The following is a 24949-nucleotide window of genomic DNA, read 5'->3' on the forward strand; positions in this document are numbered from 1 at the left end:
CAAGACTGAGCTCCTTGCGTTACTCCTCACCTCAAAAGCTCAGCAGAGCAGCACTCACCCAAAGAGAACACCCCTCAATTCACACCCCTCTTTTGCCCAACCCAAAGCCTACCCACACACAGTGACAGCAGGATTGCCTTAAAAACTGACACAGCAGTTCAGCCTCGTTTGGTGGCTTGAGCACAGACAATGTTCCAGTGTTGCCACTTACTTTCATAGCATGTCAGAACTGAAAACAAATGAAGCCCAGCTTTATACAGTAGTAAGGCTATGATTTACTATCAGTTAAAACACTCTGAAGACTGTGAAAGCCTCCACCTGCTGCCCTTCTACCTCCAGCTCTCCACACCCAAGAACATCTCTTCCACCTTTGTCCATGACACAATGCCCTACTTCCAGGCAGTACTGCAAGCCAAGCTGTGGACAAATCAATGGATACAAGGGAGACAAGAAGTCTGTAGTAACAGATGCTTTGCAGAACATCACAGCCTTTTAGGCTGCCTTCCTCCTTCACTAGAAATCTGCCTTCTACAAGCAGCATTTCATCTTTAACCAGCACCTGAAGCTACCTAAGGTCTCTCTCAACAAACACCACAGGACAGGTATTTGGTAAAAGAGATGTATATTTATTCACTTTACAAAGAGGGTGGTATTTGTTGCAACAGCTCCATTTATAGACAAATATATTATTGTACATTATAGTGGTGAATGGCTCAAACCTTTACCTTGTTTTGCTCTTAAAAACGTGTTTGCACCACTTCAGCTTCCATTAGCTGAGCAAGTAACTGTCCTTGTTCTGCCACTGAGAGATTAAAAATCCATAAGAAAAGTATAGCTCTGTGCTATGTATTCACAAGCATTCACCTTCTCCCTTCCCTTTGTCACTCCCCTCTCCCCACCCGACTCAACATGGTCTGTCCTCTGGGTTAGCATTAAATTCATATACAGCCTCCATTAAAACAAAATTAGGAGCCAGTGATAGTTCTAATGTCCTTTTAAAGCACAAGAAAAGTCATTGATTTGTACATATAAAAATCTTGAGTTCAAATTTGTTAAAAAAAAAGGAAAAACCCACTTTTAAGTCAGGTTGGCATTTACATATTGCCAAAGTATGGCTAAGCCAATGAAAGGAGGGAAGAAAAGAATTTCAGGACAGAATTTAAATATCACAAAAATATTTTTTTTTCTTTTTTCTGTTTCTTTTTAAAAAAAAAATCAGAAGGATGCCCACTTGCTATTGCTAACTGAAACATGGAAATAAGGTATAGACCAGTTGTCTTTGATCCTTGAATATTTGAAACAAATTCAATGTAAAGCTGAACAAAGTTTCCCACACAAACAGCGGTGGCAGATTTATTTCACTTGAGATACAAATGCATGTCCACATGACAGGCATAATCTGACCAGGAGGTGGAGGAAATGTTTGTCTAAGTAAGCGCAGGGAAGGAGGGCGAGAGAAGGCTGGCACGGTTAAACATTCTGGATTCAGAAATGCAGTGCCCCACAGGTGCCTCTGCACACAGGCTGTGCAGTGCTCTGCACTCCTGATATGCAAATACAGCATCTTTCAGCAACAGGATCCAGAATCAAAGAGCTTGGTGGTCCACTTGCTCAAACCGCTAAAATTACTCTTTCGTGCTGTTATTCTTCTTCACTTTCGTTTTCTGGTTCCAAATCAGAATCACCATTGATTTCCTTTTCAACAGTCATGTCTTGTTCATCAGATTGCTCCTCTTTTTCTTCATCTTCATCCCAGTTTTCCTGGGGGAAAAATAAAACATAAACGTTTGATCCTTTGTCAGTCACACTATTTCTGCTACAAGCAAATCAGAGAAGATCTGGTCTAACTCCACTTACATCAGAGTCTTTATCTGCAATCATCTCATCATCTGAGCCTTCTTCCTCCGAGGAGTCTGCAAAGAGAAAACAACCTCTTAGTCTGGGGGAACAGGCTTTAAAATGTCATTGTGCAAACAAAGTCCAGTCCCATGTGCTGCCAAGTCTTCAAACTGTGCTATTTCCATACCAAAACAGATTCTACCAGGAGATGAGGTAACCAACATCAGTTAAGACCAGGTCACTTCCATTACCAACACAGAAGGTGAAGATGCTGTAGGAAAAAAGCCAAACTGGAAATACGCACTCACACACATGGACATCCCCTACACTGATGTCCTGCTGACTCAACATAGCAGTGCCTTCACTGTATCTACCTTGGCACAAGGGCAGGTAACACTAGAAATTTTAGGTTGCCAGATAAGTTAAAGCAGCAGACTGAACTTCTAATTCACTGATTTCTTCATTTGTGAAGCAAGGCTGGGAGGGAATTAAAGGAGATTAAAGGAAGGCAAGGAAGGAGTAACTTAACTACAAGATGTCTACATCATTACCCACTGATTTTCCTGACACGGACATCTGACAGAACCCCTCTAACTGCTGACTGTACACTGGTATATAAGCACAGGAGCATGATGAACAGCCACCAAGTGTAGGCTGTCATGTGAATTCAGGAGCTGAACTACACTTAGCATACAACACTTACCATCCTCATAGACCAGCTTTGCAGTCTGATTAACCTCGGGTACATCCTGAACTCTTTGTGATGCTGCAACCTGAATGGAATTTGCAGATTAGCCTTAGATTAAATAATATATTTTGACTTTAAAAGACAACAGAACTCCTAACAATGTAAATGAAATCTACATTAAGGGCAGCACACATTAATTCACTTACAGTGCTGGTTTAACAGCCAAATAAGTACAAATGACAAAGTAGAATCAGGGAGGCATCTGCTCCAAAGTGGCTCAGTGCCTCCTATTTATTTCTCTTTAAAACTCTATGGGTGAACAGATCCATCTGGCAGGACAAAACAGTCCCAGTGAGCAGGGACTGGCAGGACAGTCAATTAATGGCCTGCTCTGAGCATTATCACTGTCCCTGAACAGCAGCTGCATTAAAGTGCCCAGGACAGATAGCATCAGATGCAATCCCAACAGGAAGCGAAGTCTGCAAACAGCATCCCTGCACATCCCATGTTATGTAGTTGAAGCTCACCTGGGTGACAAGAATGAAGAGTCTTCCATGCAGACGGGAAAGCTTTTGCAAAGTTTTTACTCTGCTCTCCATCAATTGGTATAACATTCCCAGCTGAGGAATAAGGTCTGGCAACTTGGGAGAAGAGATGGATGAAAAAAAATGAAACTGTTAAGAAACACATCCCAAATGTTTATTGTTTGTTTTTTTTAAACTACTTCTGTATGTTTGGAGCAAGCAGCACTTGCTTACATTATTCCAGACAAAAGGGAGAGCTAAGGGGTCTCAGGAACCACCTGCAGCCTGATCAATTAGCACTTAGCCATGTTTAGAAGTATCATCTACTCTTAATGCACGGCCATTCTTGGACTCCTTTTCCTTTCCAGCCTCTGCCACACGCAGGGGTGAAGCATTGTTCAGAAAGCTGTGTAAGTGGGAACTGAACATAGACCAGTGTCTGAATGCAGCCTCAGCAACGCATGCAAGTTCTGCTGCTCAGCAATCCTGTAACAAATGGCAGGAGTGATGCTGCCCAAACATCTTTTTCTTAACCCAGCAAGAGTGCTGTATCCATCACTTGCAAGGCAAGGCTGGACTCCAATCCAGAAGATGCAGGATTACTTCCCACCCTGCCAACTTCGGCACACCCTTACCCTATAAATCTGGCCATGCCCAAGACAGTCTCAATATGAGCATTACAAGAACAAGGAAAAGTTAGTTCTGTAAGATCTAGCGACAGAGGCTAGATTACTCTTTGGCTGTAATTTTGTTCCCTTTCACAGGTGTGACAACTTATTTTGGGTTGACTTTGGGATAGCTATAATTATGTCAGGAATGACTGAAACAAAATTTTATCAGCAATGTCCAGTAGGTTCAACAAAAGTGATGTAAGCATAGCACTCTATACATTGATTTGGGCATTGCCATATGCAGAGAGCAGGAGGCAGTTTCCTGAAGAAAGAAAATTGTTTGTTTAAGCATTTAAATGCAGTTTTACTTAAGTGCATTGGCATGAATGAAAAATACTTACTGTGGAAAGGTAGGATGCATGTAGGGTAAAGACAGACTTCAGCCATCGAACCATTAGTGAGGCACTGGAAAAGAGAAATTAATTAATTATATCCAAGAGATACTGGCTGAAAAAGACACCCATTTCACATTCCAGATGCTAAATAGTTCTATATAAAGTGTTCCTCTCTAGTTAGAGAGCAAGATAAATACTCTCTACAGATGGAAAAGTTTGGCTATCCACATGAGGTATGCAAGTTATTTGTTAGGAAAGGAAGAGGTATTTCAGTGAGGGACTAAACTAGGCAAGCTCACAGGTCTGTGCTTCTGAAATATTTTATGGATAGTCTCAGTGAATAAAAGATCAAAGAATGATACTTTCTTCTCCACCTACAATGAGGGAATTTATATTTAGAAAACAAACTCAAACTCAAACCCAAACCAACCTAACCCCCCCCACAACTCAGCACAGCCCATCTCAACAAAACTGTCCCCTTATGGCAACATAACAAGATGAAGGGGGGAAGCTGGTTCTGTTATAAAACACCACATTAAGAGATGTCTAAGTACATTTGATAATTCAACAATCTCTACACCTGAGAGTTATTTTATTTATTCATCAGGTCCATAATGTAAACATTTGGGGCCTTCAGTTATATTCTCAGGTTTACACGCTCATTTCAGGTATCCTTTTCCCTTTCCAATTTCACTTCAGCCACCCTGACAAAGCACTGCTTTAGGTATTTTAAGTTCCTCTTTTCACTCTCATTGAGGTAAGTATTTACCTCCAGATGCTGCAGTTTAATTGCAATTATTTTGGAAATATATAATCTACATGACAGGAGGGACCATAACACACACATGTAAAAAGTTTTAGGTGAATTGAACTGTAGCAGAGTTGTCTCTTACCTGTATGGGTTGCCCTGCAATCTCTTTGTAAGCTAAAAGCACAAAAAAAAAAAAACCCGTCAGCAAGAGGTAACAAACATAACAAACTTAAAACCCCAACATGAGATCATTTGACAGCCCCAGTACTGGGGCAGAAAGTTCTCTAGGCATTTGAGGTTGACTGGGATTAACCACTGCCAGGCTCCAGAAAATTACACTGCTGGCTCTACCACCCTATGTACAGGGCGGTAACTTGCAGAGGTTAGGTTTCAGTACTACAAGAAAGCTGGAAATCTTAACATGCAGAATATCCACTGAAGCTTAAACCTGACAGGAATAAGAGAAAACCTTTTTCATCCCTGTTTATCTGCTTAGTAGAGCAGTTGTTACAGGGTGGACAAGTTGGGGAAACAAGTGAAGAGAGTATCAGGTAAAGGCCATTTCACACAACAAATCTCAAGCTTGGGAGAAGACAGTTACACAAAGGTCTGACCATCCACTGAGATTACAGAGCTAAACACTTGCACTTAGATTCCCCAACAAAGACCCCAGGGAAGAAACACAGCATCTCATTAACTTAAGCATGAGGAGGTGCTGTAAGAGCAAACATTCAGCACCAGGCCATCTGCAAAATTCATTTAAGATTAGTACCATAAAAAAATTTAATCTTATTTGTGGTCAGCACACTAAAATACAAAAGAAATTGATTATATTAATTATATTAATTTTATTAACTTATATAATAGAACATCATTCACAGAACAAGAGCTACTAACCAATGTTTGGTTTAAAACAGTCATGTCCAGTCAAGGCTACTCATTAAAGTATTTCTGTCCAAATGAAAAAATTTATTTAATCTAACTGAATAAGCAGTTCAGAAGCCAAATCCCTTTTAAAATTACAGCTAAATGATGTTCAAAGTTTAAGTACAGCAAATGGACTTTATGATGCTTCAAACCATTGTCCATGTTAGTAGCTGAAAAGAAGATGCAATGATTATTTGCCATGGAGTAAACTAGCTTTTGCTTAATCCTTTCCCTTCCTTCTCCCACATCATCATTTAAGACAGTAATTCATGATCTAATGCACTTCCTAGCTTTGACAGTGACACTTGGTTCTTTGGTTAAGCTTCAGCCAGAGAAGATAAAAAGTGTATCAGGGATAAATTAAGAAATAAGTCAGTCCTCTTACAGCACCAAACTACTTTCAAAAATAAAGAGATATATCCTGGACTTTAGTAGCTAGAAGGAAAATCACGTGTGGCCCGTATGACAGTACAAGAAGTACAAGCTCTCTTACCTCATGCAGCAATGGAATGACAGCATGTATAGGCATTCTGGCTACTGTGTTCTTTACTATATTTTCTTTTCTTGTGTTAAGCACTTTCTGTAAAGATGAAAAATGTGATCAGAGAATAATTCAGCTTTAACATGAGCAATCATGTTGTATGAGCAATCAGCAAAATAAAAAATTCCTGGCTGTAAATCTCTTCCTACTCCACTACTTTTGTATGCTGAGGATAATGAGCAAAAGATTTGCTATGAAAAGAAGTTTCATTTTCCAAGTCAGGTACAATTAACAAAGTAAAGACACTCAATAAACCCATCTAAGATAATCTTGCATTGCCTCTGTCCCACCTGCCTCAAGTTAGAAATTATGCATTACAGGCACATGAAAATCTCCCTTGATATTCTGTTTGACTTCTGTAAATTAATGCCTTTCACCAGCATCTGTGACAAGAAATTTCTATTCAGCATCAAATTCTTAAAAGTTCCCCACCTCTAGTACTAGTATGTCCAAATGCAAGGATAGGCTTTTCAAGTGAAACTTGTCATCAAATCATTCTTCAAACAGTACCTGCTTAAAAAATGTATCCTCGGGAGACTAAGCACAGATTATGCTCCAGTCCCAGCTAAAGGGAACACTGCTTCTTTGGTAGCATCACTTATAAAACATTTGAACTGTGACATAAATTCATCATAAACTAAGTGCCTCAAAGTTCAGGGACTGACTCAGAAAGCAAGGCAGGTAACAACAGAAAAGTAACACCACTGCTGTAAGTCATAATAGCACTGCCTTGAGCAGCAAATCAGCAAAAAGCAGCTGGGAGAAACAACAGGTTCTGAACTGTTCAGCCTTCCCAACTTTCAGCAAGGCTTCCCACCAGTCTCACTGAACAGGTTTAACAGCACACACTGAGCTTGCAGGACTTACATTTAAGATTTCTGCATCGTTGCTTTCCAAGCCCTGAACCAGCAGCACGGCAAAGCTGTCTGTTTGGGGAAGGCCACCTGGAGTTTTGACTTTGCTCACATCAATATCCAGTGCCCCAAGGCGCTCCTCAATGCTCTCCTGCAGAGGGGAAATAAGGGCAGTGCTGCATCAGTGTGGTTTCTCACCAATATCAGCTGAAAGCGAAGTACCTAACTTAGAGCATTCCCGCTAATTCTGCTGGAAAAGAACACAAACTTCGTGTATTCATTTTAAATACACTGACAGAAGACAGAATTAGAAAACAAAAGCAGATCAACTTTTGGCTGAAAAGCACTAATTATCTATCTTGACATAGGCAGCAACAAGCATGTGACAAAGTTCTGAAACAACCTGGCAAAACCACAGGTAAGGCACAGAGGGCTTGAATGAAGGAATTGTTTTGAGCAGGGGGACATCTCTTTCATACAGAAAGATGGTATCATTAACCTTTCTTCCACAGCAAACAAAACAAATTCAAGTTCACCTGAAGAAGGTATAGCAATGATTTATAATTCTAGTTTTGCCATTCTTGCCGAGTTTGAAAGAAGAAGCGCTTTACCTCTGTCTCTCCTGGTTTCCTCTTGTTTTTCTTTTTCTCCTTTCCCAAGGCTGGAGTTTTGACAGCTGTACTATGTCCTGGAATGCCAGGCACTAGAACTTTGGTGTCCGAGTTCACAACAGGTGTCTTCACCTAGAACACAGAGATAACCACATTTGCATGAATTGCTAGCATCTTGAGCTTTCTTCCAATTTAAAATATGGTTTCTATTCTGAGACTCACACATATGGTAAAAAACCAGCCTGACACAACCCATTTTCTTGACATAAATATTAGGCAAATCCAGCATATTTAGGAGAATTAATTACCTCAAAAAACAAGCTAATTTTCATAATTAACTAAAGCAATGGTCTTTTTGGAATCACCTGTGAACCACTCTTCTTACAAGCTTTTGCTGTAACATTCGCAGAACTGTTTGTATCCAACAACAAATATTTGGATGTTTGCTGGCAATAGATAGTACCAGTGGTAACAGTCAGCACCATAAACCACATGCAGATTAATTCGGCATCCACTGGAAGGCAGTAACTGACCAAGAAATGCAACACAACATAACAGCAACAAGTAGTCACCATTCCCTTCAATCCCAACTCTTTTCTTCTAGGGATTACTCAGACACAGAACTCAAGTTGCCTGAGTTAGGCTGTGACCACAGTGACAAAAAGAGACAGCTTAGTTTATACAAAACAAGCTAAGGTATCCTCTTCAATGAATACAAAGAAGATGGGATTTTGTATTTAACAATCAAATGTTCCCCTGACTCCCAGAAAATGTAAGGCAGCATGCCAATTCCAGAATATCAAAAATGAATTTTCTGCTACTTCCACTCCTTTAAACCATAGCACTTCTACCCAGGCTTTTTTTTTTTTGGAAGTACCTCTGAAGTGATAAAAGTATAATCGACTACACTGAGCAAAGCAACTTCCAATTTCCAAAAGGTTGATTTTCTGCATCAAGAATTTTGTCACAGAACACCAGTGGTGATAAAATACTATTCCCTTAGCTCACCACACTCATCACTGACCTTCTCCCACACGGCATGCTCAGACAGCCAAGAGAAATGCGTCTTCACTGGAATTCAGGAAAAAGCGAAACCAAGATGGGTATCATCACTGCATGCCACACAGGCCCTACACCTGCCCCTGCAGTTCAGCCCTGCTAGCCACCAGCTCCAGGACTGAGGCATCAGCACAAAACATTGCCTGGCTGATAGAGCACCAGATCTGGGAGATAACTGAAGGGTCAGAAAAACAGCACTGTCTGCTCACTTCACTGATAGTCCAAGCATTTCAAATCTTCAATGCCTTGAATACACACAGTGATTAAGAACTTTACAGCCTGTCTCCAAACATCCAGAGGATCCTGAATGAGAGAACACAGTGCCAAGTGGCCTCAGTGGACACTGCTGCCATGCAAGTGCCAAGCTCACATTCCCAGGTCCCTGTGAGCAGTAACAAAGGAAGGCCACATCAAGAAACAGCAAAAAGGATTTGCCGCTTGAGGTTCCACTACACTTTATTTAGACTCTCAAACAAAGTCATCCCACCTTCACCCCAAATCACCAGGGTCAGAGAGATTGTACAAACCAACAGACTCAAAGGGAAGGACTGATCTTAGGCAGAAAAACCCCACCAATCAGTCCTGTCTCTCAAGCAGACCTGCTGAGTTACAGGAGGGCCACTGTGTGCTCTCACACATGCCAGGACACACAGCAGCCATGGAGATCTCCTTACCCACACCTGCCTGAGTGCAATGGACATCTGTAGCTACCTCTGCAGCTCTGAACAGGTCCATCCAGAAATCTAATCTCATTTTAAGAGAGCGGTGAATGCTACCTACTTTGTTTCTGAAGTAGAACAAGAGAAACAACAAAATCACATTTCATGCAAAGCTCACCTTTGTTACAGCAGCATCTGTTTTAAGTGACAACACTTTCTGGATGTCCCGTACCAAACATATGTGGGATTCAGTGGTATTCAAAGACTAGGAGGACAGGAACAAAACCAGTTAATATATCTGACACTCACACCAGTCATTCATTATGCTACTAAAAGATGAGAACAAATTCCAATGGTATAAACTAGAATAAACTTTTTTTCACTCTAGACTAGCAGCTCCTTTGCGTATCTGCCTTTAGTTACCAGATCTCTATACTCTCCAAGAACATTTACACAGGAAAACTAGAACTGTATTAAAACCTGTATCAAGGGCCTAAATTGAGCAACAAGTTTCAGCAACAGTTGAAATGGCAAAAAACAGTCAGCAATGACATCAACCTGTACTCAACTGAAAAAACGGAAGAATACAAATTGCCTTTCCAAAGAGCTCTGGAGCAACAGTTTGAGCTCCCAAAACAAGGGCAAGGGATATGTTTTGCGTTATCATTTCAAAACAGGAAAAATAAAAATAACAAAGCCAAAAACTTCTCCAACTGAAAGCAGCATGCAATCCATATTACAGATTCCAAACCCTCTCTGTTAAGTTTTACATACCACTTTCTCTATGATGGGCTGTAAGGTGTTTCCATACACCAGCAGCAGAGATTGTTTGTCTTTGCAAAATGCAGCTGCTAGAATAGGGACTGGTTTCGGTGTTGAGTCCCCATCATTCCCAGGTGTTGCTATCTGAATAGTAGAGCTTGGTGTTAAGGGCTTTTTGCAATACCTGGAAAAAAATTAAGAAATTCCAAGATGTTTAGTTTGAACACTTCAGTATCTTGCACGTAAAAGCATCTTTCATTAGCAGGTGCTCAGCAAACTGAGCCATTTTACACCTTTTACGGATGGCTAAGATGAGGCACAGACACACAAAATCTGTGTTAAAGCCACACATAACACCAAAGTGCAACACAGTCCCCAACAAGTGAGTTCCTCAAAAATGTGTCCAGTAACCCAACACAAAGAAGCAGCTGGAACTTGGCTGATGAACGTATACAAGAACTTAAAGGCAGCAGCACAACAAAACTGAGCTTTGCCTTGCAGTAACCCCAAACCTTTCCCAAAGACACCCTCAAGATGAATCCTAACTTACCCATTCAAGATATGTTCAAATAAATGCAACTGCCCATCTCTGCACACAACTGCTAACTTCACAGGCTGAAAGAATGCACAGCAAGAGAGTTTCGTTAGATCAAAGAAAAACCCTCCTGGAAGTTTAGGACATCAACAGACAGTTGTATGGCTACAATTCGAATTTTTCCAGTATTTAAGAATATCACACTAAATCTGAAAGGAAGATGAAAGACATACAAGGAACATGCAGTACAAGTATTGGAAGATTAATAAGATAACTCACTAATGTATTTTATCACTAGTAATACATCCCGAGTTAAACAATTTGCACAGTAGCAGACACATGTCTGGAGGCACAGCTCTGCAAAGGTGCTGACATTGTGAATATGTTTAGAGGAAAGAAACTGACATGACTCATGTGAGAAACTAAATGACAGGGGTCATTTAGTCATTACAGAATACTGTCCAATACATGCAGGAAGAGGGAACTGGAAATACTAAAAAAATATAGCATGAAATACTGCTCTGAGATAAGGAATTTAAAGGCAGTAGGAGAAGAATGTTTTAAATAATTATGGGAACAGTTTGTGAAATGTTTCACATTCACACATTTTTCACAAGGCTACTACTTTGAAAGACTTGTGCTTGTTAAAACTGAGAGACTTGGCAAATGTACACTGCCACTTTAATTCATTCAAGGCTAGTTAATTCCAAATGCAGCTACACTGCCAAAAACACTTGAAATCAGAAAAAGATAGGACCACACCCACACCAGATTTTTAGAAATAATTTCTTTTGTATTTTTCTTTGCTGCCAAGTTCTAACAACCATTTTGATTACTAATTTGTCTAAACAGGAAACAACTGACATTTCCACCATCACAAAAGACATCTCTGAAAAAAACCATTGAATTTGCACTTTCTAGCTTTGAAAAGGAGTATTTCAAACTACCAGGTTTATAAATGCACCTGCAATAAATATCCTAAATGCTATTTCATGGGTGTAAGATCTCATCTCTTCATAACAGAACCCAATATATACAAAACCTCTTTCTTCATACCTTTAAAAGGCAACTGATGTGGTAAGTTAAAATTGTTGAACGTATTTGTTTACAAACTATTGCCCCTACCTCCTCTTTGACTTCTGATACAGTCAGGTCAACAAAAGTTGGTTCATCTGTTACTGTGAAAGACATCACAGCATTCTTTTCTTTCCTATCTGATCTGATCTGCCTGGAAGACACAAAAAGTACACATAATTTACCACAGCACAAACAGCATCCTCTGCACCAGACAAGCATTTATAAATCACTTGTGAATGTGGTGGTATCTACCATATCCAAAAGCACCATGTTGACATTTCCATGTTTAGCTTAGAAAATGTTCTAACTTCCAAGAGCAAAGTAACTCTCAAGTGAAACTGAGCAAGAAAACTTAGAATAAACCTTACAATAAGTGCAAGGGACAAGGAAGTTTATTGCACAGTATGTTCTGGGACACACTAGTGATACAAATGGCAACTGGAAGCATGCTCAGACACAGCCAAGGAAAATCTCGTCTTCACTCAACAATCAGTGAGTCGAAACCACCATTAAAGAGATCATCACTGCATTTTTCCAGAGTGCCCCTGCTGCTTTACCTTGTTGAATCACAGTCACAAATTACAAAAAGCTTACATACCACACACTCAATAATCGGTCGTGTATAGCTCCAGACAAGAAATAAAGTCCTGTAATTCCATCAAAGGGTTTACTTTCATTCATAGGTTTCACTGTGGTAAACATTAATGATGACACTGATGTAGCATGGCCTGTGAAATGCTGAGAGAAAAAAACAGGATCTTTCCATGATTGTTGTAAGCAGTCATACGGCAAAAATCAAAACATTAGTTAACAAAGAACATTAGGAAAGATTTGAGCATTACTAAGTCAACAAGGACAGCTCAGTGGTTTTTAACTAGTGATCAGTTTCCTTGCTTTTCTGTATGTCAAGAAAGCTTTTTCTGACCTGCCAGATATTTATCAATATTATAAAACTTAAATGGGGAATCAAAGGTAAATTCACTGGGACTAAATCCATGCAAAAGAAATCACATCCACCTGTACTGTTGTTACTGTCACAAAGCACTCCCCTCTGCCCCCCCAGTTTTACACTTCAACCTTTCCAATGGAACTAGATTCAGTTTCATTCTGAACTTCAGCAATGGACATATGTGTGCTGACACTAAATCTGGGCAACACACCACCCCAAGAGCCCCACAAAAATTGGTTCTTCAATCTACTATTGCAAAGAGTGGTTCTGGTCATTATGGAATGCAGACATACAAGGTAGCTGCCATGTGCCAGCAAGCCCACAGTAACAGCACATGTGTACACACTCACCTGACAGGAGATTCAGAGACTATCCCTGTCCTGTCTGCTAGCAGGCAAGAGAACACGGCAGCATTCACGGATCAGCTAAAGCATGGCCATTTGCTCAATGTCTGAGCCCTGCTCAGGGAACAATAAGGAGTTGCTCCTATGCCTTCCAACTGTTTCAACAGCAAAACTGATAATGCCACCAGTTACATGAAGTTTAGCAAGGAAACTCGAAGGCTTTGTGGAGGGACTCATGTTAAAACCCATGCCAGCAGTAACTGATACGGTGGTGAACTGAGTTCTCCTGACAGAAGGGTATCAGACAGGGACCCAGTTAAAAAGAACAGCATCCATCTTTATCCTACAACCTTGAGAAAGGATGCTGGCAGCAAGCTCAGAAGCAAAAATTTAATGGCCTCATTCAATTCCCAGCAAGTGGAAACCACAGTTTAGGGTACCATCACAGCAAAAACATCCAAGCAATTGTGAAACTACCAATTGTATCCTCCCATACAGTGAAATGTTTTAGATGCCTGATCAGGAAACACTAGATAGGTAGTAACACTAATCAAGAAGGGCATTTTTTTGCACCTAGTTTAACAGAGGTACAGAAGTACTTACTCTGTAGACTTCTTTGGTCTCCAAGTCCCACAGTTTTATAGTTCTACCAGCTGACAGCAGCATTTTTCCATCTGGACTGATGCATAGACAGGTGACACTGCTATTGTCACCTTTCCACTTACTAGAATTTGGATGGAGAGTTTTTGTACAAAAGGAGAAAGATGGAGAAATAGAAAAAACAGTATTCGTTAGGATAATCTCAAAGCCACCATGATGGAAAATTTAAGACAAAATTTAAAAACCAGTGATTAAAGTAATCAAGAGGTCAAAGCGACTCTGCTTCTGCACTTCACCTTCAAATTAGTTTACAAAAAAAACACCACAACTCAAAAATATGAAGCTATTCAACACTGAATTATACTTATTTTTTAATACTTGCTTATTCTGCTCTGAATTCCTTTCAAAGTTTTCTACTTCTGAAAATAGGCAAAGATGAGCCATACCATTTTCAAGACTTCTCTATTCACCAACCCGTTCAAAAAGGCCTTCTCAACGCTAAAATTCAGAGTTTCTAAGTAACTATTCACTTACTGGCCCTCCTCCCAAGTCTCTAACTGTCACTGACAATAATAAACTTCACCTTAATGGTCTATGGTTCAAAACACTACTTAAAAAAAAAAAAAGAAAAAAAAAGAAATAAAGATGCTGTCATGAAAAGCATGAATGTGTTTTAAAGAAATATTTGTGTTTCTCACAGGACAAAACTGCAAGGAAAGCATTAACACAAATCCTTTACAGAGAGGAAGTAACCTGCAACACACCATGTTCTGATTGTAAGGGGCCTTTCTGGAAATACTTCCAAATAACTTTCACATGCCCAAGCAATACCTCTTCTGTTTCTAAAAGATGATAATTTACTGTACCACTTTTGATAGAAGTTGAAAATAGTAGACCACAAACCTGAAAAACAATATTGCATCTTGCAGAGAGTACAAGATTTTGTATTGTCTTCCAAAGACAAGGTCATAACTAAAAATTTAAACCATTTATTAATGTAAACCAAGAATGTATTTTTAAATGTACTAAAAATACAAGTCTAAACTGGACTTCAGAATATAAAGCACAGAAAAAAATACCTTGGTTTTCACTTTGGATACTCTTTTTATAATTTTTTACAGGAAAGGGTTTTAAATAGGATCTCAAAGCATATGTCCAGACTGCCTCTAAGTAGTCAAGGGTATTCAGGACATGAAAAAGCTATAGAGAGACAAGAAGTCATCCAGAATGTTTCAGTCTACCTCTCTACAACACCTTGTCTTGCCCCTTCAGAGGCTCTCTCTTTCCCAACAGCTTGTCCCTCTGCCAAAGGTTTCATGTGTGCTGCACACACCTCCTGAAGCAGCTCTGTGGAGTACTCCTACAGTAGTTAAGAAAGTCAAAAGTAAAGCCACACAGTTTCAAGTCCCTTTCTAGCAGACCATACATCTATAGGAATATTCCTAGAAGCCTGCAAATCAAATTTTAAAAATTTAATACCACTTCTCCTCCCCAGGAGCAACCATCCTGATTTCTCTGTGGGTTACACAAATATTAATTTCCAGGTCCTGACAGATGTTAAGGAATGCACTCTCATGTGTACATTGGGTGTGAGCAATTATTGTGGATAATTTGCTCCTTCTGGTAGGTAAAACTTTAAGAGAACTAATTTCTTCTACTCTTTCCAAATTGAGTTACCTTAGTTATGACTTGTAACATTACCGCAGAAAATTTTCAGGCAAAAACCATGATGTCACATTGCTCATGTAACTTCCTATCTATACACTCTGGGAATGATTTCCTGTTGCCATCTTTAAAGTGAAAGAACACAATGCTTCAAATTACATTTCATAACCACAGTCCTCCCACTCCATGGTTCCTGGCATGGGACAGCAGCAGAGGGAAACATTCAAGACCTATGACAGTAAAAACTCTCACTTTTCCTGAGAAAGCAGCATGGCTGGGACCCATCTCTAGTACCTGTACATGAACACACATGCTATGGGATATAAACAGGGTGAATGAGATGTCCATGAGCAGCTTCACAGCTTTGATCTCACTGGGCTCACAGAACAACAGTGGGATGCCTTGCAAGACAAGGACCTTCAGAAAGAGACAGAACATAAATGCACAGAAGAATAATCTAGGAATCAAGATAGAAGGCTATACAACAAACCCACCTGGAAACTACTTCTAGGCACTGAAAGGTCAAAAAAAAGTTTCTGGGCACATCCAGTATAGAATTACAAATAGCAAATCGTGTCTAACCAACCTGATTGCTTTAATGAGACAACTGCTTGGCAGATGAGGAGAAACACATTTAAGTTGACTTGAGCAGTGCTTTTGACAAGGCCTCACATAGTATCCTCACTGCCAAATTGGAGACATATAGCCTGAATGGATGGTCTCTGAGGAGAGTAAGACCTGGCTCTATCACTGAGTTCAAACAGTTGTGGTCACTGGAATGAAGTCCACCTGGTGGCCAGTCACTGGTGTTACTCCCTCTAAGGACATCCCAGTACTGCTTAATATCCTCCATAACTGCCCCTTGTTCTGATCTTCATTAATGATCTCAAAACAGGACAAAATGCACACATAACTTCACTCTCAATCCTAAATTAGGGAGTGCAGTTGATATCCCAGAGGACAGGGCTGCTACTCGGGGCATCTCAGCAAGCCTGAGAAGAAACAGGCTGACAGAATCTCAAAGCTGAAGAGGAAAATGTGAAGTCCTACAGGTGAGACTGAGAAATTTCAGTACAAGTCAGAGACAAATAGGCAGAAAGTAGCTTTGCAGACAAGAGAGTTGCAGTCCTCACAGCTAAGCTGAGCACGAGCAAGCAGGGAATCCTTGTGGCAATGAGGTCAGCTGTGTATGATCTGCGTTAGCTGGAGTGCTGTCAGCAGGTCAAGGAAAGGGACTCCTCTGTGCAGCTCTTGAGACTGCACCTGAGCACTGCATTCAGCGGGACAGGACAATGAAGGCACGGATGTGGTGGAGTAAATCCAGCAGAGGGCCAAGAAGGCACCTTAGGGACTAGAGCACGTAATGGAAGAGGGAAAGATGAAGGAACTGGGTGTGTTCAATTCTAATAGAGAAGGCTAGAGGGAGGTTTTACAGCCATCTTCTGCCACTTTACAGAGGGTCTCAACATAATACAACCTAAGGATGCATCTCTTTCCTAGGGATACCAAAGAGGCTATTGATGATGGGCTGCTTGCAGTGCTCATGCCAACCTTAATAAAACCAAGAGCATTGCAGTAATAACCAACAGTAGGAAATGTCACAAAAAAAGAGAAGATCACAACATCAAGAGAAGGATCAATGGGCCATCACACAGTAGGTTTTTAATGAAGAAAGGTAACCAGGATTGTTAATAGAAATCTTGATTTCTTCTTTAAAGTTTAAAAACAAATTGACTTTATTACAAAAGAAAATAAATGCCTGCACCAGACATTTTGTTACTCTGCACTAAGCTCAATTTTGCTCAACAGTACTTTTAACAGTAGCAGCCCGCTCAGACAGCCAAGTGGAAGTGTCCCCACTGCACATCGGCAGCAAGCGAAACCAAGTGGGTTATCATCACAGCACAGCCCTTTGAGCAAAGCTGGGTGCATGCAGCAGGTTTTACTGGAATGAGATCTTCCAGTATCAAACATTTTTTTATAGAATTTAGATTTTTTCAGCATTTAGTGGAACTTTTAGTCTTTCAGGCTCACTAAAAGTTACCATGGAGGGATCCAAAGCCCTCTCAGAGCAGTTTCATCTAGCCTTTCCAAAACACAGAAGAAGATACCCAACTATGACAATTATGTTTTCAACCCTTAATAAAAAACACTTTGGACCTCAGAAAAATTAACAGCCAACAGTCACTTTGTGGGCACAAAGCCCGGAAAGCAGAGTGCAGCATTTCCAAAACCTGCAAGGGAGAAAACACACAAAAGCAACTGTAAAAAAACTCAAGTGAAAAGCAGCACTTCTTACCACTTTACTTTGCAGGTCTGTGTGTTCCATTCCACGATGTGTTTATCATCTGAACAGCTATACAAGCAGCAGCTGTCTTGATGCCATCTCACACAGTTTACTCTACTGTCGTGACCACCATCCTACAAAAAAATAACAGAGGGTCAACTCACTGGAGCAGTCTGGATGACAGAGTCTTCCCCACACCAGCAATGTGAACAAGAACCTCTTCTGAGAACTAAATTTCAGTCGTTGGCATCTTGAAGAGCGTATTTGATTTTAAAGAACATACATGGCAGTTATATAAACATATTTAATATTTTAGTACACACATGTAAGTATTTTGGCTTGTGTTACACAGCCTAGAGAAGAGGAGATGCTGTCTACAGCTTCCTCACGCAGGGAAGCAGAGGGGCAGGCACTGATCTCTTCTCTCTGGTGGACAGTGACAGAACCAAAGCAAACGGCAAGAAGTTGTGTTGGGAGCAGGGGAGTTAGGGTGGATATTATGAAAAAGTTCTTCATCCACAGGGCACAGGCTCCCCAAGAAAGTGGTCACAGCCCCAAGCCTGCCAGAGTTCAAGAAGCGTTTGGACCATGCCCTCAGGCACATGGTGTGATTCCTGGGGCTGTCTTGTGCAGGGCCGCGTAGAAGCCTAGAAGCTAGTCCACTGTGTATGTCTCAAACACTGATAGCCAGACAGCCATGGAATCAAACAAGGACTGTTGGTAAGAACACACTGTGAGAAAGAACAGGACGTGCCTGGAAGAGGAGGCCATGTGAAGGTAGGACATAACTTTCCTGGTCCACCCTTGTTCTGGGTCCTGGTGATCAGGACAAGTGCAGGAAAGACTCAAGAAGTGGGCCTGGACTTTTGACAAAAGGCACCCCCAGTAGGGGGTGGATCAAGACCACCAAAGATCCCCCAACAAACTCCTCCAGCCCATTTCCAGAGAGGTCTAGAAAAAACTGCACATGGTAACTAATTCACATAGAAAGTGAGTAACTTTGCTCCAAGGTGGGCAGAACTTATTTATAAAAAGGTGCTCCCACAAAGCTTGAGTGATGGATGCACCAGGACACTGGACACCCCATCAGTTGGTTTGATGCTGGAGCCAGGACTGGTGACTTTTCTTTCTTCATTCCTTTCTTTCTCTCTCTCTTCTCTGTTGCTCCACCCCTTATTCAAAATCCACTGCTGTGCATTTAAATTACAAGACACCAATTTCCATGTCAAGTGTATAATCTACTGATACAACTTTGTACATTTTGTGGAGCCTGTACCTTTCATCATTCCTTTTTGACCACAAGCATCTGCACATCTGGATGGTCCCTTCAGTTTCAGGGTGGGATGCCACTGGAGAGGAGCTGGGCTTTGATGATCCTTTCATCCCTTCCAAGTGAGGATATTCTTTGTTTTGATGATTTTTTTTCTAGCACTTCAGAGTTAAAAAGTCCTGTCTGCTATTTTTATACACATAGTCAAAACAAGGCTAACTATGAAATCTGCTCAAAGGAAAGAATAGCCACAGGTATCTTGCTGAAGTCATCTAAGTGCCTCCTTTCTTAAGGGCACTCAGAGGTGAGTAGCCTTCCCTTTCTATCAGCATTCAGGAGCAGACTACCATCAGACCAGATGACTCTTTAAGCAGCATTCCTTCTCTAACAACCAAAATCTCTGCAGCTCCAAATATAACCTTGAATTATTTGTAAAAATATTTAATGGAGTCTATTTCACTATTTGGATTGTAACAACCTTCTCATATTACTCCCAAAGATATTTCTGCACATGAGCTTTGAGCAAGACAAACTACACTGCAGCAAGATATTCTGTTCAGTGAAGACAGCTAAAAGTAACATCTCTTATTTTAACAGGAATAATCTTTTAGTTCAACCTATATGTAAAAAAAAACAACGTACTCACAGAAACTGTTGTTTTCTATGGAAAGAGAGCGTTTTCAAACAAACACTTTCAAATAAACAAACTACACTTTTCAAACAGTTTTTCCATATAACAGAGTTGATATTCATTAGTTACTGTCACTTGCACGCATCACAATTGTCAGAAATTACTGCTTTCTCTAAAGTCATGCATGTTTATCACTGCACCTATAACTTCGAGTTTAGAAGCAAAAGTATTGCCCAAGTATTCACATGGATTTGTTTTGCTTGTTATGTAACCCACAACTAAAATGGAAGTGCTTGGGAGCTTGGAAAGGCAAAATTAAAGTCACTGTGTATCATTCAAAAAAGATCATATGCTGAGGGAGCTCAAAAGCTTCCACAAGGGAGGTAAATTTACAGAAGAGTCCATCAGTGACATCTTCCCAAGTGTTGATGAGTTCCCTGACCTTCCGTCCTACAATGCCATGCAGGAACTGAGGGCATGACAGTCCCACTGAGGATTTTACTCTCCAGTGAGCAATTCCACCATTGCTGTTATTTTTCATGTAAAGTAGCAAATCCATGGACAGCATTAAGACATAGAACTAACTTAGAAACCAAGATTTTTCAGCCTAAACTGACTGAAACCATCAGTGTTTGGTAGCATGGGATGAAGAGTGCATTACTTACTAGTTTGCTCTGTAATTCTCCTTTTACTGTGCTGTACAACAAAATGCTACCAACTGCTGTACCAATAGCCAGGATATCTAACTGCTTGTCCACTTCTCCAACTTCAGACTTCCGTTTTTTCCTCTGGGGGCCATCCTAGAAAACAAAAAGAGAGAAACCGTGAAATAAATCCGTCTGACTAGCTAATGAAATAGAAGTTTGAGACCCAGCCAGGCAGCAAAACACTGCCAGGACACGAACACACAAGTGTACACAATCCTAAAAACTCATCTTGTACCTCCATACACAGGGTAACAAACTTGCTGTGAGTCACCTGGAAACACCTGGTGGAGGCCATTTTGCTATCACTCCAACCATATGCATGTGGGAAAAAAAAACACACTGAAGTTTTTCACAAATTTTGTGTCCCAGAAGCAGAAGTAAAGATTAACACATTCAGAATGCTTCATCCACAAAATGGAAACGCTTGATCATGACCAGTTTATTTTTTCTCAATAGATAATCAAAAGAGTCTTGCAAATCTGAAGCATTCATAATGCTTCTTAAAAATAAAGTGCAGCCTTATTCCACAGAGGTAAGTGACTGGGACTCAAAGGAAAGTACTCTGCCCAAGTCCTGTTGTCTGCACCAGAGGTCCTCATACCATCAGGCAATTCGTAAGTCTTCACTCTTTTGCTCTGCAAGTGCTATCGGCCACCTCAAGGAAGGATTTCACTTTGTCTCCTTTAACCAAGAACTTGAGAATGCAGATCACTGGGAAGGAGAGAAGGAATAAAACTGGCTCTTAAACATGTGAAACTAAAATAGGGCAGAAGAAGTCATCATATTCATTCTCACTGGGTTATCACTAACTGGACACACACAAATAAAAAAAGAAAATTTAAAAAAACTGTTCTAGGACATGAAAAGAAAAAAAATTCCTAATGCCACCAATTAGTTCTTAAATTGGACCTTGGTAAGTCTCCTTACATTTGTTACATCACAGCAAAGCATTCTCTCCAATTTAAAAATTACACACATGATATTGCTTCCTCACAACAGCTCCATTTGCACTGACAAGCAGCCTGAAGAAGCCCAAGGAGACTGAAAATGTGAGCAACCAGCTCTGCTCAAGTTCCATGTGCTGTAGGTATTCTGTTTTACAACAGACATGACATAGTGAACGCATAACTTCCACTCAGATCCCAAAATATGACAATCAGGATGTGGCAGTTTTCACCACAACTAAGATACAGAAGTTTGATAGGGAAGGATAAATATTTTGGTTCTTTGAAGCAGGATTTTCTAATCTTTCTGTATTTAACAGAGCTAACACCATCTGCAAAGAAAAGTGTTTTCATTTAGGCCAAGAAATACAAAACTGCATTTACTTTTACATTAAAAGTAGACTCTTAAGATACTATAATTAGGGTTTTTTGCAAGCATTTGTTTAGGCTTTATCTTTCTTAAAAAGAGAAGGCATTTATAAAATATTTAAAAAACAGATGCTGAAAAATTAATGGCAATTAATTGAAACTGCTGTTTGACATGCAAAGACAAAGGCCACAGAGTGGAGACGCAAGTACAACTCATGTGTTTTCTTGTACTTTTCAATCTCTTTTAGTTTTGCTGATTACGTCACATGCCTCTGCTGCAAAGAAAAACCAAACTTAATAACAGACTTTATTTTCTTACCCTGAATAAATCTTTCAAATAAATTTTTTTTACCCTCCATTTCAGTTTTCTATGGAAGATTTCCTTGGAACAACTCAAAGGCACAAGAGAACTCCCACAGGTACGCAGTTATTTCCAGGATCAAGAGAAAGCAAGGGACAGTGAAAGTTTCTCCAGTCTTTTTTTTGATATGCATTTCTTTATTGATCACCCCTTATCAGTAATATGAGTGAAGCACTTCATCAGAAAGTTAAGAATGCTTGAAGAAATTCCAGTGGAAAATTCAGACACCTGTTAATGTTCGAGACGATTTGAAAAAAACTCTCTAAGAACTTTTTTTAAAAATCAAACTTCCCTACCCTACATTAGATTATGGCAGAATGGCAACTGCACTTAACATCCATGGGGGATTCACTTATTGATCAGGATCTTAAACAGAAGAGCACCCTGTTGTCAGAGACAGGACAAGTATCAGTTTCCTTGTCGTTTGATTTCTTTTTAAGATTTATGGAAATTCAAGCTTACTTAGAAATCCTTCAACTTTGCCTGAAAAAGCATCATGTTTTAATTCATAGAGATGGTTAAAAGGAGTTACATGAAAAGGAACTATGCATACATTTTCCCAAAGTGTTCTTCCTTGACTTTATAAGCCACTAACACTTTCTAAACAGAACTCTGCTCACACGTGAAATAAAGCACTTCGAACACTGAAATGGGGAGAATTCTAAAGGTCTTAACACTTAATGGTGACAGAGCAGTTGCAGTTCTTTAGGAAGAAAGTGGAAGAAGCTGTTTTGCATGTTGGAGGTCTGCTCTTGCCCAAAACACCCCATGGAGCAGGAGATGATGAACACTGCACACGGGAAGCACTGACACTGGAAGCATGTGGGCAGGGAGCATCCCAGTAAAGCCACCCCTGCATCAGCAATTCTAGAGCCTGCAGTACAAAACATGCTTTCTAATATTCCCCTGTAACACATGGCCTCCATTAACATGGCAGCAGTCCAAAACATACTGAGTTTAAGTGTAATTTGGCCAAACACCATTTACAGCTACCTATTGGCACAGTTCTACCCCTGAACACCAGATACTAGAACTGCCTAGGCAGATGTCAACTCTCCAAGAACAAAAAAAAAAAAAAAAAAAAAAGAAATATCACCAGAAAAAACACATTTAAGAAAATGTTTTTGACATAACTATCCCAGTTTTGGTGTTACAACTCAGTCTAAGGAAAAAAACAATGACTTTTAAAGGTTTTACAACACAATTATTCCAAGAAACAGTATGTTTCTCAGCTCTGCTTTAAAATGGACTAGATTCCAAGCAGGGGACAGAAGTCAAACTACTGGCAGCACTGAGAGGTAGCTAAGGTTGTTTTCATATAACCTTAAACCAGGAAATTCAAAGACCTGTGGGGCTTAAGAGCGTGTCGCTAGAAAAGATTATTTTAAAAAAAGTTTTAAAAGCCCCTCAGGAACTTCCCGTGCTTGACTTATGGCACCACAGTAGCGCAGTGCATCGACTTGAGTTTTATTTCACGCAGGCCACATTAGCCCCATTTTCACATGCCAGTTTCAGTGAATTTAAGAGCAAAGAACCTATACAGTTTTGCAATTAACGAATGGATCCTTTTTACTTCAAAGTTACATGACAAAGGAATAGGTTCAGGCCATCTAAAACGGACTCTTTCTACTTCATTCTTCGTATGTCCTGGGAGTTTTCAAAGTTCAGGAACTAAGCTGCTCATCTGAGCAAAACAATGTTGCGCTCCTTTGGGTTGATAACCTGTGTTTTAAGCATTATAAAACAGCCTTAACAGCACTTCAAATACACTGAACTGCTGATGTACCAAAACACACTTTAAAAAACACCTCTTACTTCTTATGATAAAAGGGGGGGGTTTCACATACTTTATCCAGGTTTTGCATTCGTTTCTCCTCAGGAGACTGTATGTTCTAGCTAAATAATTACTTCAGCATAAAGAGGATACACTCCAGATATTTTCAGAGGTTCGGTGTTCACCTGAGGTGACGTTAACTAAAACTTGATCCAAGGTGGAGAACATCCAAGCACTCCTGATGCATGCTGAGAATAAAACTACTAGACACCTTCCTGCACGATTCCTGGACTCAGAAAGATGAATCACAGACATTGTAGCAGCTTGCATGGGAGTACTTCCAAGAGTAAGGGAGCGTGGAGAGATACTGCCTTTACTGGAAAGTGAACTGAGTGCGTGCACAGCAGCTAACCTGCTCCGCAGCATGGCAGAGACTTGCCATTAAGTAACATACCTCGCTCCTTCAAGGAAGGCTTCTTCCACGCAGATAATACGAGAGACAAATTATTTTCAAAAGTCAGCGTTTCTGCCGAATTTTTGTTTCGAAAAACACCATATAACAAGACCTCCAGAGCCGCCTCCCCCACCGACACGTGAAATTTACCTCGAGCAGCGCGATGCTGGGAGGGGGAGCGGCTCCCCCCGCGCCCCCCCATCCCGGGGTGCGACACACGTGGACATACCCCAAGCCCTGGGGCCCACAGGGAGACGGGACGGAACGGCGCCCGAACGCCGCGGAGCCCACGGGACCCTCACCCCGCTCCCCGGCCCGCCCGGCCACATGGCGCCGAGAGGGCGGGGTGAAGCCGAGCGGGCCGCGGCCACGCGTCAGGGCTGCGCGGGTCGCCGCCATCCCCATCCCGTCCCTCAAGCGTACCCCCCCCCCCCAACCCCACCCAACCGCCTCCCTGCTCTTCTTCCTCACGCACCTTGCTGGGGGTCTGCCGCGCCTCCGCCGGGGCCCAGGCCAGGCATGTACAAGCTGCGCTGAGGTGGGCGGAGGGCACGTATTCGTGTTGCAGGCGGCTGCCGGCCGTATCCCACACGCGTAGCCGCCCATCGGGCCCGGACGAGGCGAACAAGCGGGACCCGCGGGGGGAAAAGGCGCACGGAGGAGCCGCCATGGCGCGCGCTCCCCTCGGCTCTGCCCGGCCCGCCCCGCGCAGCGCATGCACCGCCCGCGTGCTCGCCCCGCGCGCCTGCGCCGCACGCCCC

General features: G+C 41.1%; 1 protein-coding gene and 3 non-coding genes across 8 annotated transcripts; all 4 read right to left on the reverse strand.

Moving 5' to 3' along the window:
* Window positions 1-666: 666 nt before the first annotated feature.
* On the reverse strand, window positions 667-24858 carry WDR43 (WD repeat domain 43). 5 transcript variants are annotated; one of them, XM_062490503.1, is made up of 19 exons: window positions 21919-21938; window positions 20522-20997; window positions 20245-20379; window positions 17691-17812; window positions 13730-13850; window positions 12432-12571; window positions 11882-11984; window positions 10772-10836; window positions 10234-10405; window positions 9638-9724; window positions 7742-7873; window positions 7144-7281; window positions 6229-6315; window positions 4951-4982; window positions 4064-4127; window positions 3055-3168; window positions 2543-2612; window positions 1858-1913; window positions 667-1761 (listed from the first exon to the last, which is right to left on the reverse strand). In XM_062490503.1, the coding sequence occupies exons 2-19, from the start codon at window positions 20579-20581 to the stop codon at window positions 1642-1644; spliced, it is 1818 nt and encodes a 605-aa protein (XP_062346487.1). In that variant the 5' UTR covers window positions 20582-20997; window positions 21919-21938; the 3' UTR covers window positions 667-1641. The 5 variants fall into 5 exon arrangements, with proteins under 5 accessions (XP_062346487.1, XP_062346486.1, XP_062346488.1 ...); XM_062490502.1 differs by lacking the exons at window positions 20522-20997; window positions 21919-21938 and adding an exon at window positions 24664-24858; XM_062490504.1 differs by lacking the exons at window positions 9638-9724; window positions 21919-21938 and having other exon boundaries at window positions 20522-21407.
* On the reverse strand, window positions 8781-8859 carry LOC134042842 (small nucleolar RNA SNORD53/SNORD92). The gene has a single exon (XR_009933107.1). It is a non-coding gene; the product is annotated as a small nucleolar RNA SNORD53/SNORD92 (small nucleolar RNA).
* LOC134042843 (small nucleolar RNA SNORD53/SNORD92) lies at window positions 12280-12363 on the reverse strand. Its single transcript, XR_009933108.1, has one exon. It is a non-coding gene; the product is annotated as a small nucleolar RNA SNORD53/SNORD92 (small nucleolar RNA).
* LOC134042844 (small nucleolar RNA SNORD53/SNORD92) lies at window positions 17220-17297 on the reverse strand. The gene has a single exon (XR_009933109.1). It is a non-coding gene; the product is annotated as a small nucleolar RNA SNORD53/SNORD92 (small nucleolar RNA).
* Window positions 24859-24949: the final 91 nt, after the last annotated feature.

This window comes from Cinclus cinclus, chromosome 3 (genome assembly GCF_963662255.1).
Source record: "Cinclus cinclus chromosome 3, bCinCin1.1, whole genome shotgun sequence".
Lineage (NCBI taxonomy): Eukaryota > Metazoa > Chordata > Aves > Passeriformes > Cinclidae > Cinclus > Cinclus cinclus.